Source organism: Ceratina calcarata, unplaced genomic scaffold (genome assembly GCF_001652005.2).
Source record: "Ceratina calcarata isolate Rehan_Ccalc_2016 unplaced genomic scaffold, ASM165200v1 scaffold84, whole genome shotgun sequence".
Lineage (NCBI taxonomy): Eukaryota > Metazoa > Arthropoda > Insecta > Hymenoptera > Apidae > Ceratina > Ceratina calcarata.
Window position 1 is genome coordinate 197,271 of NW_017179735.1, and position 17,216 is coordinate 214,486.

General features: G+C 43.1%; 1 protein-coding gene and 1 long non-coding RNA gene across 9 annotated transcripts in view; one reads left to right on the top strand and one right to left on the bottom strand.

Moving 5' to 3' along the window:
- Positions 1-540, bottom strand: part of LOC113465093 (uncharacterized) — a 3,902-nt gene extending 3,362 nt beyond the window's left edge. Inside the window, exon 1 of the long non-coding RNA XR_003389918.1 lies at positions 178-540. This is a non-coding gene — a long non-coding RNA (uncharacterized LOC113465093). The remainder of the gene's footprint in view (positions 1-177) is intronic.
- Ten-m (teneurin transmembrane protein Ten-m) overlaps positions 1-17,216 on the top strand; it is a 455,606-nt gene that overhangs the window by 179,014 nt on the left and 259,376 nt on the right. For all 8 annotated transcript variants that reach the window (XM_026818666.1, XM_026818665.1, XM_026818667.1 and 5 more), the window contains exon 3: positions 4,648-4,983. In XM_026818666.1, the coding sequence (XP_026674467.1) occupies positions 4,648-4,983 (336 nt within the window). The remainder of the gene's footprint in view (positions 1-4,647; positions 4,984-17,216) is intronic.

Here is a 17,216-nt window from a genome sequence, read left to right on the forward strand (position 1 = left end):
TGCTTGAATGCTTTGTCATTATTTTTATACAAGAGTATATACGATTATTTTATACAAATAGATATACTATTATTATTTTGATGTTCTATATTCGATATCATCATATTTGATAGACGGAATGCACAGAGAGGATTGGAAATCGATACGTGGTATACCCGAGGAAAATCGATACCGTACCTACCGTGTCGCGTCTCATTCTACGATGTTTCATAGGTCTGCGCCCCGGAGCGGCATTAGATAATCAGGTGATAGCGATATATATCGTTATCGACTGGTCAACGTTATTTCGTGAGGCTGTGAGAAACGGCGGCCAGGCATGTAGCGCAATGCGCGTCGTCGTTCGCGCGACGAAGGACCATCGCGACACCATTTCCCATTTCGCGAAGTGGTCCTGGCAATAATAATCCGCCCGCCGTACTGTGTTTCCACTCCTGGTACAAATAGTACACGCTTCAACTTAGACAAGTTTATGATTACACGAAGCTCGTGCGCATCCCAACTAGCCAATGAGAATCAAGAACCGAATGAAATTCGCTTAGAATTTCTTAGCAATTTTTGCCAATATTAAAAATTCCTAACTGTATTCAATAAATAACAGACGTTTTTTTCTTTAGAAATTGTTGGGTGTATAGGATGTTGTGAAAATTCTTGATTCAGTCTAGAATATCTACAGAATTAATTGACGAGCATTGGTGGTGGTAATTTTATTTTAAGCCTGGCTGGAATTAAATTTGATATGAATGTGTAATATTTCATGCCAATTAACTCACTGTCACTATAGTTTAATTTTAAATTAAGATGAAGACGATAATAATACGAAGGTAACGCTTTACAAAAATTTTAGACCAACTTTTTTTAGTTGAATAAGTTTTGGAAAGTGGATAAATTAGTTTAATGCGTTTAGCGCGGCGTTGAAATCGCAGATAGCGGGGATCGCAGCGTATAGCCGTGGCTCGTATATCAGCGAAAAACGGGAAAGTTTTCTGTTGTCGGAGAAAAATTTTTTCGCCGTGCCCGGCTGCAATTTATTTGATGGCACGGAACTGTCGTAGTTTCATAACATTGAAAAATCACGTATACGTATTTACTACGTACGCTAAAATATATGTACACGTATATTGAAATATTTTTAACCGAAGGGAGCCACGGTAGTGCGGATGACCACCTCCGATGGCCTGTCGATAGCCCATATTTTATTAACGCGATTAATTGACCATCGCCGGGAAGAAACGTTGCATTAATTTTTTTTTAACAGGTGGTGAATTTTTAATAGATGACCGAATTATGTATGAAATATTGCGAGAGCCGATTCAATCTTTTATTTTTAAACAGAAATAAAACTACGAACGTTACCCGTGAGTTATTTAATATCCACGGCGAACGATTCTAGGGCGATATCGTTCGTTCTTGATAAATTTCTTTCGCCGAGCAATTTGTTCCGCGCGAAATGGTATTGTCCTCCGTTAATGGAATTATAGAATCTCGCGTGTAGGCGCGCGTAGTTGCGGTATCATGGGAACGATGATGGAATTATGTGGGTTAACACAATCCACGTTCCACGCAGGTTAGGAAGAAATTTCCAAGCTTTCACGCACGTGCGCGCATAAACGGTCTGGATATACGATCGCGGCCGCGGGAGTCTCTACGGTGGCCACAATATTCCCCCATGGTAACTCGATAATGTATTATGGATACACGTGAAATTCGACGAGAATCTCGGCCTCTTCGCGTGCGTGAACACACACACATCACAGATGATGCGCGTGTATGTGTCTACCCGGAAAGTACAAAGTGTTTGGTCGGCCAGTATTCGCATCCGCGTGGAAGAGATCGTTTCACGCCTCGTCTATACGCGGTCTTCCCACGGCCATCGCACAGCGACGCTTTCCAACCCCAGCTTTGTTCGTTTCTCCTCCTGTTCGATTCAAATTAAACGAATCCACTTTCGCGCTATTACCGGCGCCAAATGCGTTCCTGACCATCGCCGTTCGATTCGATTCCCTAGAAGTCGTTTCGTACCGTTTAAACTGCCCTGAATTGTTGCCACTGTTTTCGAAATGGCCTCGCTCCTACGCGTGCTCGCCCGAACACTTACTAAATCCAATGCGCAGTATATATCGCATTAACTCGGATGATCTAATCCACTGCGACGATCAAGACTTATAACAATTCACGTCGCAGAACCTAAATTATAGATTAAAATTATTCACCGAGCTATGCGACTTCGCTGCTTTTCTATAAACAAAATTAGGTCTCAGGTTCTTTCGGAAAGTGAAGTAACGATATGCAAATTGGAGGAGGGTGAACCGGGGAAAAAAACAGAAGACGCCGGACACTATCGAACCGGATGACTCGATTAGCAACCGGGTTAATAGTCGATGCCCGCGCTAATAGATTACGTTCCATTAACGTAACGCGCGTCTAAATCTAGTTACAAACGATCCCGTCCGATGCCATTCCATGATCATTCCCCGACTTCCCCTTTTACGAGCGGCGAAGGTCGCCGTGGGATGAAAAAAATTTATTTGAAAACTCGGTTTTCGGGTGAGCGGCGATCGAGGGGGGAGGGGGAGGAGGCATGGGGGGTCCCGGTCACAAACTCGGTGCATTACACGCAGACCATAATTAAATGTCGAGCAACTCGTCACTGATGGGCACGCCTAATTTCATTTGCTCCCGGTAACTTCATTAATAATTTACGTCCCTTTCAGCTCCCGGCCGGCGCCTATTCGCCGCGGTAATTGTAGTTCAAAAGATTTTTCACCGTCGTTCGATAATGCACGACTAGCCCAGGGACTTAGCATCTGTTCCACCGGCGAGAGAAGGAAAAGGAAAAAAAAAAAGGAATCAATGACCTTAACAGACGTCGTCGTCGTCGTCGTCGTTGTTCGATTAAGCGGAGTAACAAATCTCCCTCGGCTCTTTTCCTCCCTCGTACGTGCCGGGATCGATCCGTGGAACAGCAGCTAAAGATAGCGACGCGCGGAAAGAAAAGCCTGGACTCGGAGCGGGTAGCCCGGTTTATCGATATCTCGATAACACGGCTCGTTGCTGCAGCGCGGACGCTGGCGAAGCCAAAGGTCAAAGGCGGCCAGCATCGATCATAGTTTTCGCGCGATTTACCCTGAACCGAAGCGCTCGGTTCGCGTCACTACGTCGCTTTCTACATTTTTTTTTCTCTTTTTTCCTTTCCTTGAACATCCAGTGTATGGTCTTTAACGCGGCTTGGTCAAAAACCGGTTTTCCTGCTCGCTCGTCACCTAACAACATCTGCTCCGCTTTGGCCTTGCCCCGGCGATGACGACTCGCGGTCACCCGTGAGATCGATTAGCCTCCTCCTCTCGCCGGGGATTTAAACCCGTCGCCTCGCTTCTTCACGCTCCTACCCGCTCGATTTTCGCGACAAAAAAGACGGTAGAAATCTTCGTGAGAGTCTCTATGCTGCGGGAATCGTCTTTTCGACGTAGAAGAAACACGGCTAGGTCATATAGCATATGTCAAATCCGACGTGAACCGAAAAACCTGATCCCTTATCTATATAATAAAATGTTCATTTCAATTCATGTTGAACTTGTAATAAAAGATTAATCATTTTATCATATAAATGGGATCATAAAAGAAGAATCGATATAATACAGGAAAACCAGTATAATTGTTATTAATTAATATCATTGGTTTGATCAATAATTTTTAAATTGAAATACAGGTTACGAGGTTTATTTCTTGAGTTTATATCGCTTGGAATACGTACGTACCGAGGAATAATATTTTTCGGTTGGGAGCGTTATCCCAAGGGTTGCGCGCGTCCGGAAGTCTCGCGTTTCCCTCGTGTTTGTCCAAGTGTGCGTGACGTTAGGATTGTTTTGCCATCTTCCCGGTGAAACCCTCCAGGCCTTAATGCAGCCGCGTGTTCCTGTGTCTTTGGTAAATGGACACCACCGCTCTAGTATTCTCTTATGATGCCACCCGATGGCATGCATCGTCCCCTCGGATTCCCCCTCGCCGCAACAAAGTGTCAGTTACGTTCATTGAACGCCGCGCGAACGGACTGAATTCTGTGCTGCATGCCGGGGATATCACAAAAGTAATTAGGATAGGGAACGTATACTAAAGAATGTTAAATGAAAAATAAAATAATTCCGTAAGTACAAGCGATTTTCTATCCAGCAATAATACAGAATAAACACACTGGCGATAACAGGGTGTCGTATTAATATTAATTCAACGTGGAATAAATCAATCATTTTTATTTACATTCTGATTGATTTCTTTCATTTATTAAACAATTGTATCTATATTCCATTTGTGTATTAATCAAACACCTGGTGTAATCAAATTTCATAAAATTCAATAACCCATCAGGGAACGCTTTTGTTCCATCCAAACATAATACGTCGTACACATTGTTGTTTTTACGAATAAAATTCATAGCTGTATATCTGACAAAAGGAAGATCAAATTTCCTATTTAAAAATTTTAATTCCTATTAAAAAAGGGGCAACGCCTTGATCGCTATCCGAATTGACGTAATCAGTAAACCTGGAGGGTCGACACCCCTCCCTCATCCTTTGCTTAATTGGCTTAATATGTTCGCGATGTAATATTAAAACCCGTGTTTACAGAAACAATTTCGAACAATTGTTACAGGGAAGGGACGGCTCTATCCGGCCTATAGTTTAAGCGGCAGCGAGGGTGAGGAAAATTCGCCTAGCCTGCGAGGCCACCCGCCTCCCGCCTATCCTCAAAACAATCATCAGACCACGCAATCGCACCTGAATCACTACAACGCTAGTCAGCATAAACAACGTGCCTATCAACAGCAGCAGCAGCAGCAGCAGCAACAGCAGCATCCCCTGTATCATATGCCCAACAGTGGCGCCGGCCTCAGCGACACACCAACCTCGGGCAACGCTTCCGACGAAACCCTCACCGACAGTGATCTGATCACTGTTGCCCGCGACTCTGCTCTGCTCGTTCATAACGGTGAGTAACAGCATTATCTTATTACCAGACTGGCACGTGAAACATCAGTTCCTTTTTTAAATTTCAATCGTGGAAAATCGTGTCTTCTATCTTGTCTCGTTACAAATCAAAGGAAGCAGAGTATAATTTATAAAAGGGAATTGATTCAAAATTCGTCGAGCATGTTTTACGAATGTATTACGAATGGGCAAGGTGAATCATAAGAGGCATGGAATATGAAATCGATAATGTCGACTAATAAAGGAGCAGAGGTTCTTGGCTGATAATCGCGGCCGGGTATAGAGGAACGAGAAACGTAGCCGGTCATTCGCAATAACGTGGAATCGTGTCCCTACATTACTCAAACATGATGGATGACCGTTGCCGCGATGAGGTGTGAGGACACACACGGGGGTTTGTCGTAGACGGAGGTTATCGGCACGCCGGCTTGTCAGGGATGACGTATCGCTCCGTGGGTATACGGGAGGGTTGGTTAGTTTCTGGGCCCGTCTATTCCAACCGGGGCGTCAGCCTCGCCTGGCCGGGTAGCCGGGCATAACACCTGGAAACCGAGCCACCCTACCCCGAGGACAAGTCTTCCTACGGGCGGTTGCGCTTGAAGGGTATTTATCACGCCGCTGATACGTTGACGCGAGAGACGAGTCAATCGGGCCATTTAGCGAGAAACTCGCCCCGACAACTTCGTACGAGCCGTGTTTACTTACAGAGGGAAATAAGAAACTCGGGTCCATCGTGAGTGGAGTTCTTTTAACGAAGATTGATAGCGGGACAATTTCTTTGATAAGATTTTTCCTCGACCGAGCCGCCAGATTTTCGTACCAAACATGATAGAGCTTAATCCCGATCAATTTCTGAATTCACTCTACGAGTGCCGATACATGATAATTTAAAAATCAATGATATCAATAGTTGAAAGAAATTAAATCAATGATATTAATAATTAAAAGAAAGAAATTCAGTAAGCATAAATTGCGACATGAACAGAAATTGGGATATTTATTACGTATTCATAATTGAACCACGTGAACTGAAACGGCAATCAGCAATGCTCCTTAGGAACGATACGCATTATTTCTTTAAACGTTGAACGATTCATAAACGACGTAAGTAGAGTGAAAATGATACTTAAATGGAATTCGAAACATCTACTCGGCGTTTCAAGAAATTACACGTCTGGTGAAATCTAGTCTCGGTCTGAAATCTATTAAACCGAGACATCTTGTTCCTGTTTACGTCTACCGGGCGGGGGAGTGCGCGAGACGGTGGGGGGGGGCATCAAGGAGAGGCAGGATATTAGCGTGGATGCACGTTAATGGCTCGTATTGCAAGCAAAGCGTTTAACCGTGATCGTTTATTTCAAAGATACCATCTTCGTTCCGGTTACCACCGAACGAAAGGAGACATAACGTTACGGTGATATATCCTCGTGAAATCTTTTCCGCGAGATGAGCATCTAAATGGAAATGTTCTCCGCGTCGCGTCGCCGACGTCGCGGCAGAATGGATCGCGGACTAAAATGACGCCAGTCGGCGAGCAACGCGTAGGTAAGCACTTCTTCCTCGATCCAGCGGAGAGTACGAGGAAAAAGAAAGAGGCGAGAGAAATGTGCTTCGAATCTCCCCTTTTATTGACCGTAATGGGAAACAGCCGAGTTCATAATAGACGCTCCGCGCCGCGTAGGTTCTCGATACTCCATTAACATTTCAGCTGAATCACAGTGACTCGCTCGCAGCCTCTCGCGACCGCGGCAAGCACGGCGATGGGAAATAAAGGGCGCCCGCGAATTTTCGTTCCGCGCGCCTTCCACCGTGACGACGCGCGCGTGTCCATCCATCAAAACCGTGGCGCGACTTCCTTCTCGCGCGGGATAAGTAATTTCCCAGAGCACCCGGGACACATTGTGCGCGCATAAATCGGCAATTACTGGCTGCGTCGGATTAGCATGACAGTGGAAACCGTCCCGTCATCCGTTGCCCGAAGGGGCGCGCGTTGCAGTGTCCGCGCCATGTGTATCGAACTGCCAACGTCTCCGATCATCCCCTCGGAAACCGTGACTTCTTACCCTGACAGATGATCGTCCTATGTTATTAAAGATCGTCATTTCACTTCTTACTGTTAGGTGCACCAGGGCGCAAAGGGCATTCTGTCACTCGTGTGAATTTGTCGCCCTCGCTTCGCTTGGGCGAAATTCACACTCGTGCCGGTGCTAGAATGCCCTATTTTGCGCCCTAGGTACACAATGTACTATTTTATAATCATGGAATAGCAAACTGAACAATGTTATATTTATATTTCTATCATACAACGATAAATGTACAAAATAATTTCTGTGCAATTGGTAATTAAGACTTAAGACAAAGGACTGAATCCCACGATTCTCAGCATCTTGATTCCACGTTCGACTGTATCTATTTATCCATAAATCCACAAGCCTGGAGGATCCCACCGCGTGCTTACTTACCAATGTTAATACAGACTAGTCTACTACGGCACCACGGTGGCAAGTAATGCTGCCAGCGAGCGACTGTTACGTAAATTACTGCTTGTTCCGTTATTGTAAGGTATGTAATTACTACACCCACTATCATCGGCGTATGTATAATTACTACACGCCGCTATCATCAATGGGTATCTAATTTCTACGCGTAACCCTCGCGCCGATGGGTGTGAAATTACTAGATGCACAACCGGGACCCCCAACCTGGTGTCCCCCTCAACCCCCCTCCGTCCCCGTAGACTAATACGCTCATGCCGAATTGAGTTAAATACAGTTGTTGCGCTCAAACGCGTTCTGCGGATTTAAATCATCTTTTGATCTGATATATAACGTGACGACGTCATAAATGAGAATCAATAAGGACTACCCCTTGTATAATGAAATTAATGTATGTGCATAAATGTTGCTCAGAATTAATAGACAATCTCATCACAATGCCAGCGAGACGAGTCAACAGATTCGTAATCATCTTCCCTAATGCACGTCCTAATCACTCTCTCAGATTCTCCGTGAAGAAAGAAACTCGTGTATGCTTTGCCCGCTGCATTATTCATAAAATATCTTCGAGTTATAAATTATGCAACACCGGGTAACTAGGAGGATCGGGACACGGATTCAGGCGCGGATAATTTGCCGGTGGGAAATAAATTCGAGCCTCCGTCATCGTCAAGGGTTAATCATCGTCGGCGTCGCGTGCCGCGGAGTCGCCGAACGAATTAGGATTTTCGTCGGGTGCGTATAGTCTGCAGGCGTGACGAATTCCTCGCCCTTCCCGCCGTGGCCGACGCTAATGAGACGGAAGTAATCCCCCTCCCACCCCGTCCGCGGCCCTGTTCGGGTATTCATTCGTTGAAAGCTCTCCGGGGTCGGTCATGGTCCCGGCTGCGCGGCAATGGATTCTCCCCGCGAAATTCCGGTCGCGCGCTCTCTAATCCACGTCGTTTCCGACCTTCGACTCGCTCCACGCCGAGGAATACCGCGCTTTATCACGGAACACGCTCGCTCGCTCGCTCGCTCGCGCGCGCCCGCTCAGACCGCCCTCTTTACGAATTATCGTCTAGCAGATAATTAATCTCTCCTTCCCGGTTATATATCTTTCTTCTCTTTGAACATTAATTCCGGAAGCTTCTTCTTCTTCTTCTTCGTCTAATCTATTGCTACGTACTCTTGTACGGGTGAACGATTATCTCGTCTCTCTGGGAGGTTTCTAAAATTGTTTCGATTGATTTCATGGTGCGATACTACTGGCAGAAAACAGATTTAAGAATAGATAAACAGAATCGAATTTTATTAGAATTATAATAAAAATCTATTTACACTTTTATTTACTCATTTCGAAGCGCTCTGTTTCTTGCCACGTTTTCTTAAATGAAAAATTTGTATGTTCTCGTATCGAGTGAAGACTACCATTCATTTTCCAGTGGGAAAAGAACAGACAAACTGGTACCGTTCCATGCCCCGTCTAACATTCCACGTTTCAACCACCTTACCGCCCTGCGCCACCCCTTCGGCTGCCTTGAATTCCACGAGTACACGGCGCCACGAGCCACGAACTTCTCTTTTCTAGGGCCGCCATTATACGTTACATACCAGTCGCTCACATATCGGCGACTATTAGTGAATAGTTTGTGTCAAAACTTGGCGCAACTCGTTTGAGAAAAACGGCGGCAGCTATTGGCACGCGGGTTTCCGGGTATTAAAAATACCCCGCAGTTTCTGTCGCTAATTGCCCGGCTGTCACGCGAGCCCGAAGTTAATGACAAAAATTTACTGTCCAAGTATTGATATATTGTCGGAATAGAAATGAATATTAGTTAGGATCCTGCGACGCTTCTAATGACATCTATAACATTATTTCTTTTTCATTTTATTATAAGTCGTTTGTTAGTCTGTAGAGTTTCTCGCAGGAACAGAATAGTTGTTCCACTTTGAAATTTTTAATTGCAACCGATTGCAAAGCAGATTTATCAAGTAACGGTGGAGGTTATAAAGATTTCAGGTAACAGGTCGCGTATCGTACAGGTTTAAGAGTTTTACTATTTCATATATTACTTACTTGGCCACGTCGAAGCTCACGTAAAATGCGGTAACTCGTAAAAACCCTGTCGGTTAGAGCCGGGTCGCCGTTGACCGTCATGAATCACGAGGCGCTATCAAACTTGTACACGTAATCCGTTTCACGATTTCCGACGGCGTACACTTCGTCAGTCTTCGGTAAATCAAAAAGGTTTAACAGTTCCTCTTAAATTGAAAACCAGAATTGAAAGCGACGGAATAAATAAAATTAAGTGTATGTAAAATGTTTCGCTCAGTTGTCTAAAAAATAGTACAATTTATTTGTTGCTCGTTTCAATAATAATTATAACATTAACTGAGCACGTTATAAATACTATCATAAATGATTTCGCAACAGGGATATACTGTTTCTTTTCAACTACACTCAATACCCTTAACGATATTTAAACATCTTCCAGACCTAAGGAGTTGCCATGATCTGCGTTTCACAGGAGAGAAAAAAGACCTTTGTTGTTCTCGGTGTTAAAAGAGCGGACCAACGATATCGAATTTCGTCTTTGCCACTCAAAATTAACGAGCACCCCAACCCTTTGTGAATCTTCGTAACAATCGGCGCTGTGTTTCAACGAGTTAGTGAGTTAGTCGCTGATAGGTGCCACCCGCCTTTGTTAACAATCCGTTTGATCCATTGTAGACACCTTTACGCTGTTCTGAACAATTTTTTCAAGTCGAACACTGTTACCTTAAAAGATCTGTTAACGAAGGTGCTCGCAAGACATTATTTGACACGGCTGGACTCGTATAACCGACAATAAGAAAGTAATCGTATTTATGTTAGAGTCTCGCTTTTAACTCGTACGGTTATGAAAGAGACGATTAAATGAAATAAATAAAAAAAAATTGTCGGCACGTGAGGAGTAAAAAAGGGGGGGCGAAGATCTTCGGCAATCCAATAACTCAATCTCCTCCAAACGAAACTGCTTCACGAAGCATTACTCCTGAGAAACGCGTTCCCCTCCGAGCAGAGAAAGCGTCTCAATTCTCCCTGGGAGATAACCGCGTTCGACCCTCCTCCGCGAACAATCTTCGACCCGAACCCTTCGAGTGGTGAACAAAAATCAATATATTATTCGCGGTCTCATTTCCGCGTGCCGGCTGCTTAACGCCTCCCTCCCCCGCGACGTCCTGGCGGCCGCGTTACGTTTTTCGTCTGCCGTTCTGTTTCGCGCCCAATTTGCGGCCCATCATCGCTGCGGAAGAAGCAATTTCTAACTTAAATGAAACTCCCTCTCGGCACTGCACGATCGACAGGGTACACACCGTGGCATCATCGGGGCTTCGCCGAGGGACGTCACGGAAGTTCTCCTCCGGAGAAATCGTGCCTACACGCGACGCGCCTCCTTGTTCGAAATTCCGTGGCCGACCCGAAACTTTCACTCCTGCACGCAATTTAATCCTCTGGCCAACCTCGATTCCTTCAAAGCGTCAATCCAATTTCGCTTTTTCAAATAATATTACAATTAAATGTGCTCACGATTTTATGGCTAATCTGTTGATTTTTATATGAAATCAATTGAAGAAATGAAATAATTCAATTTTTATTTTGATATGCAGTATTTATATAAATGCATAATTTATATTATTGCAACGTGGAGGACGAGTCGAAGTTAAACTTACTTTTGGAAACATGCGCTATATCTTTAACTAATTCCTTTGTTATTTATCTACACGAAGATATATTTATTCCTTTGGAATGTATTTTTGAATAATCGATTAATCGGTAAGACTTCATGGTAGATTCGTGACGTTTGACATGGAGTCGTATTAGATGCGGCTATTAAAGACGCGGCCATTTCGGACGCGGCTATTTCGTTCGACAGCGATTAAATTATCCACATTCGACGATAGATAAACCGAATCGTACGAGGGCAATAGGATTATCCCGATACACGGATTAGCCTACTTTCCACTGGATGTGGATGTTGAGTATAAGTTGAGAGCACCGCCTTCGAACCGCTTACAAACTACTTGTTATATTCCTGTCAAGATCATGACGCAAACTTAGATTATCCTGAAACTACATACAACTCGTTACGCTCTCGGTGACACTATCACGCTCGCTACCAAACTGATATTCTCACATTTTCGGCCATCTTCGATGGATGGCCCTCTATAGATTTCATCCAGTTTCATCACTGAACGATGATCATTCAAAAAATTGATTATTAATTAAGATTCATTCATTTCTTTTCATAAAATCTATACTACATGAATTACAATTTGTACTCTGTGTCCAGTAATATAATTAATAACAGCATTTAATAAGCGTAATAGAATAAATTGTAACAGGCATTATTATTTCGCTTATGTACAATTGAGAGATAATTAATTTTGTTCATAATTCTTCGTTTAAATTCTGTCTAAATATTCCTTAGCTCTTCCTCGATTCCAAAGCAAATGTCGTGGAAGGCGTATTTACCCAGAGAGCACGTGGCATTCCAGCCTCGTGTTATTCTGTTGGTTCCTTTCTCTGTCGCCGATATGAATGGATATACTAGTTCCCAGTAATAAAATGGAGCTGCCAAAGAAGGCTGGCGCCCTGTACCAATCTAACCCTTGCCTATCGGCTGGATCCAAGTTCGCAAGATTGCTTAGCAGCCTCCTCTCTCTTGATATGGCCGAAGTGGGAACGCGCGGAACTTCGATAATCTTCTCTCTCGGAGCCGGTGCCGGGACCCAAGTTTGGCAATCAATGCGAAGTAACAGTTTAATTAAATACGGGTAACCCTTCGTCGACTCGGCGCTTTACTCGAAGACAGAGTAATCTTGGCCCCGCGCACCGTCCTGTCGCATCCTCCAGATCCGACAATTTTCGATAGACATCTCGCAGATCCTTTACCTACACTGTCTTCCTTTATTCGCTCTGTACAATCCTTGTCATTCGTTATTCCTACGATTAGACAACGAAATACATGTTCACATGTGTAAATATTTGTTCATATAAAATATTTATGTCAAAGCTGTTAAAAAATGCAAGAGTCGAATCGTTCATATCTCTGTAATAATCATGATTACATAAAAAATCGATGCTCGAAATTACGATTATTAGTTAAATTTGGAGAGGATCACTGAAAGTGTGTTGAAATTTCTTGTAACTATTGAAATTTCTCAACCACCCTGTACTTGACCATCGAGCTACTTTCAGTTGCACACGGAGTAGTCAAACCTTTGAAAACAGTTTATCACGTGTAACGAGAATAGTTGGCGGCTAGTTCCTGATAGCTGATTACTGCCTATGTACTCAAAGAAGAATCATGGACGCGTAGCACGATGTAGTCGACTAACTTCGCAAAGCCGCGCTTCAGACGCAGGGTACACTTGGCTCGGTGAAAGAGATGAAGAGCTTTTATCATGCACTAAATACATAGGAAGCTTCTAGTAAAGGCAATATTTTATTTACTCTTAATTAGAATATTGCTTCGCTTTATTTATAGAATGTAATTTATTTACATATGTGACAGTGACATATGGCACATTTACGTTAACTGTATAAAAATTCTATTCTTTCTCATTATTAATGTAAGCACGTCTAAGGAGAGGCGAATGGAATGTCCGGGGTAATTCACGACGAAATAATGCTCGAAGCTAAGCATGTAATGCCAGGCAAAAAGCGAACTGCGTTGTCTTTTATTATGGGGTCAGCGTAGCAATAAGAGCAGCCAAGCGAGTGCTCGTCTTCCACTTTTATTCACATCTTCGTGGTCGACCTATATCGTGGAACGTGTGCACATTATGGAGTGTGAGGTAATTTCAATGCTGTGAATTTGTTGAATTTAAAATTGAACAAAGTTAAAATTTTGTCCTGCTTGGCTATGATTCGCTTGTGATTTCAATTGTGAAATGGGACGAAATTGACAACTATCAAGGTACGATTGGCCTTTGGTAGAAACGAGTCGCGATAACATATCAGAATCGTGGGTGTTACGGTCGAGTAAGCAGCGACGGCTGCTTCTTTGTAACATTCCTCCGTTTCCCTGCCCTGTTTTCTTGGCTCGGACACGGTCAACTGGCAGTGTCGCAAGTAACTTGTCGACCATCCCCCAAGGGACAGGTTCCCCGTGCCGTTTCTTACGGCTGATTTCGATTTTCGATGAAACTCGAACCGTTTCCGACCCCGAGCTTCGCCCTTTTCAGTTTGCCACGGTACCTTCTTTGCTTGTTTACGAATTACCAGTCCTCATTTCCATTCGTGTGTACTCGAAACTTCATTTTCAACGCTGGAGGAACTCACGACTTTTGCTATGTATATCAGTGAGAGTGGACCAGGGGTCGTTGTCCTCTGCTTCACGTTTTCCGAATTAAATATTGATGACTGGAATTTATTTTATACTGTAACTAAACGAATCTTGGAGTACTGAAATTTTATGGTTGTAATTCAATTGATTTACCAAAACCTGCAGACATAATTCTACGCCTTTCTCTGTTGTCAAATAATTAATTGTAAATAATTAATTTCAAATGAAAATTGGAACAAGCAATTTAGAGCAGAAAAAACCGAATCAGTTTTAATACCGTGCTAAGTGGGAAATGATGTTCTTTTCCTCGTCAATACTCGAGATCTCTATTCTGAGGCTTTCGCTACGTTATCACACTCAAGCTCGAGCCATGCATTATTCAGAGACAGAGTAGATAGACGAGAAAGAAAGCGTCATGGCGGGGAAGAAGGGGAGTACGAGGTAAGAGGGAGTCTATTAGTATGGAACCAAATTACTTTCTCTATCTGTGATAACATCATTCGTAGAATTTGCCATTCTGTGATATTTTCATTTATAAGACGCCTAAGTGGTCGCCTTTTAACAAATGTGATACGTATTTCAATTAGTTTAATCAATTAGAAGGTTGTAATAAATTATTGAATAAATCTTGTAATCACGAGCATAGAATAAGTTATACATATAACAAAGCACGTAATAAGAATTACTTCTTATATTGATTTAAAAAGGTGATTAGATACCATGCCATATATCTTGAACTTTAGTATGTGAATTTTTTGTACGAACGAGGTTGTGTGTCTCGTTATCGACGGGCGGAGAAGTAAAAACAATCCAGCGGAGAGACAATCAGTCGTTGTTGCTTTGAAAACACGGTCAGGTATTTCTCTTCTTCCCCCGGACGAAATAGAGCAAACAGAACTATCGTCTCCCGGTGCAGTGGCACGGCCCCCGCGACTTACCCGGCCACCGACGACGCTTGAATGTACAATCGGAGTCACGAGTTCGAGAAATTTAATCGTTGATCGGGGGCCGATTCCCCACCGCATTGCGGGAAAATCGGTCGACCGGAAAAAGGACGTGTCTAATACAGAACGTGGCCCGATCCTCCGGAATCGTTTAAGGAAGTGCAAGATTTACGTTGGAACAATTTTTAGTATCAAGTTCGAAATTGTAGAATTGATAAAAGAAAAAAGGACATTCGGTGCTCCCAATTTATTTTATATAACGGGATCTTGTAAATGTCGGAATTATTATAAAACTAGGAATTTCTGTGGATAGAAATAGGAAGCTGTAACCTTTTCTCTAAAAACGATTTTGATTCGAGCAATTCTGAAGCGAATTTCCCGACAGAATCCAGCGGATGTTTAAGGCGCCGCAGAACACAGTTGGAAAGAACGGATTTGCCGAGAGTAAGAGGAAATCGGCGAGAGAGATACACACACGTGTCGGAATGTAATTTGTTGTCTGCAAAAGACAATCGAAGAATTGGTCCTGACGGAGGGACATCGATTCAGCCAGGGGGGATCCAGCCTGGGATACTCACGGAGCCAGTCAGCCAGGAGGAGAGCGCCGAGGATCTTTTCCTAGCTCGCAGTACTCGGGAAACAATTTCAATCGTTTCAAATGTAGCTTTGATGTTTTCCAAGGATACCTACGCATTCCTCTGACCCTGCGGACCGCGCGATTCGCTCCGTTCGCGGGCCCCATCTCGTTTCATCCACGGACCTGCACCGTGTGTGTTCCTTGCGTTTCTCTTCCTTCCCGATTTTCCGGGTTTAAGGATGCGCGCGTGTGCCTGGGCACTACCTTCGAATTTCTTTGTTTGCCTCTTAAAATCACGGAGCCCTCCACCTAGTTGGCCCACGTCAGCGGAAAGCGGCGAGACGCAAACTTTAATTTTATTGTGTCAAAGTTGAAACAAATAACGGACTCCTCTACCTCGGGGAAGTGGAACCCCTTTCTACTCCCTCCCAGTAACTTCTTCTGTGTTTGGTGACCATGCAAATATTTATTTCCTTTTTCTCGCCCGGCAAACACGGGTCCAGGTCGATCTCTTCGAGCGTCTCGAGCAGAGAAAACAAGTCCGGGAGTGTTTTATCGAGGAACATACCAGAACGGCTCCGGATTTTCTAGTCTCTAAATAATTTTTTCGTCCGCTCCCTTCCGTTAATCTCTCGACAAATATTTTCAGTTTATCCATTTCCAATAGACGGTATCGCCTTCGGTTAATGATATTCGACCGTGTAACGAGTCGCTGATTTAGTGATTTTCCAATCAACCGAGGGTAGGTGTAACGAGACAGAAACGGGTGGTTGGTTACTAAAGTTTTTACAAGATTCATAGTTATGGAGAACCGGCCGAAATAGATTGGCCGTGCGAATCTTATTGGAACGGGCGAACCTCCTTCATGATTTACTTTACAAGTAGATCGAACTCCAGCGGGAAACTTTCAGTGAACTAGAAACGAGCTCACCCTCCCTCCCTCTGCCGAGTTCTCGTTCATTTGGCGGATCGACGGGAGGCGCAATTAGGGAAAGAAAATATACTGAATCTCATTTTAGGTAACCGTGACAAACAACGGCCATAAATATTATAAAAAAATTAATGCAACACTGTATCCAATCATTTATGTAATATTTCATACAATATTTAGTACAATAATATTCATATACTAATTAATACCTCGTTTCCTATAATAATCAATGCAATATTTCATTGAATTATTGATATGATATAAAATTGTACACAATAAAACTTGGAATATTTTAAGAGTAACAATTCTAAATTAATTTCGACGGAATAAAAGCTCGCCACGTGTTGAAACGCGAAATGGAATAATAAACATAAATAGAATAATCGCTTTCTTTACAATTAAAGTATTCTGTGATACATTCTTTCCCTCGGTCTTTTCTTCTCTGAAACGCGCGCTCTAGAAACTCTCTTGATACCCTCTCTTCATTCGCCATTCCCACCCCCAGCCCGGGTTTCCCGCAACACTGTCCAAGCGCGTAAGAACACTTTCAGCTTAATGCGCACACAAAAACAACTCCTAACCGCGAGCACTTTAAACCGGTGACCTTATTTTCTATGCAGCCTGATCGTGTTTCATGCGCTGGAAGCTCAGCATACAGTGACGTGAAAATGACACGAGTATTAGAACAGTTAAATGGTAGAAAGAAACATTTATTTCCTTTAGAACGTTTTACAGTTTTTGCAGTATGATTATTCATATGATGTGAAGTAGCTTAAGGTTACATAAAAACAATGACAAACCATTCAATTTTTAACAGTTACTACATATTACATTATTAAAACACTATAAAATTTTAGAAATTTGAGAGTTTATTAATAAGTTATTATATCTTGAATTCTTGTGACGAATGATAGAATTTTGATTTCATTTATAAAAAAATATGAATGCATCAATGACAGAATCTTGTAATTTT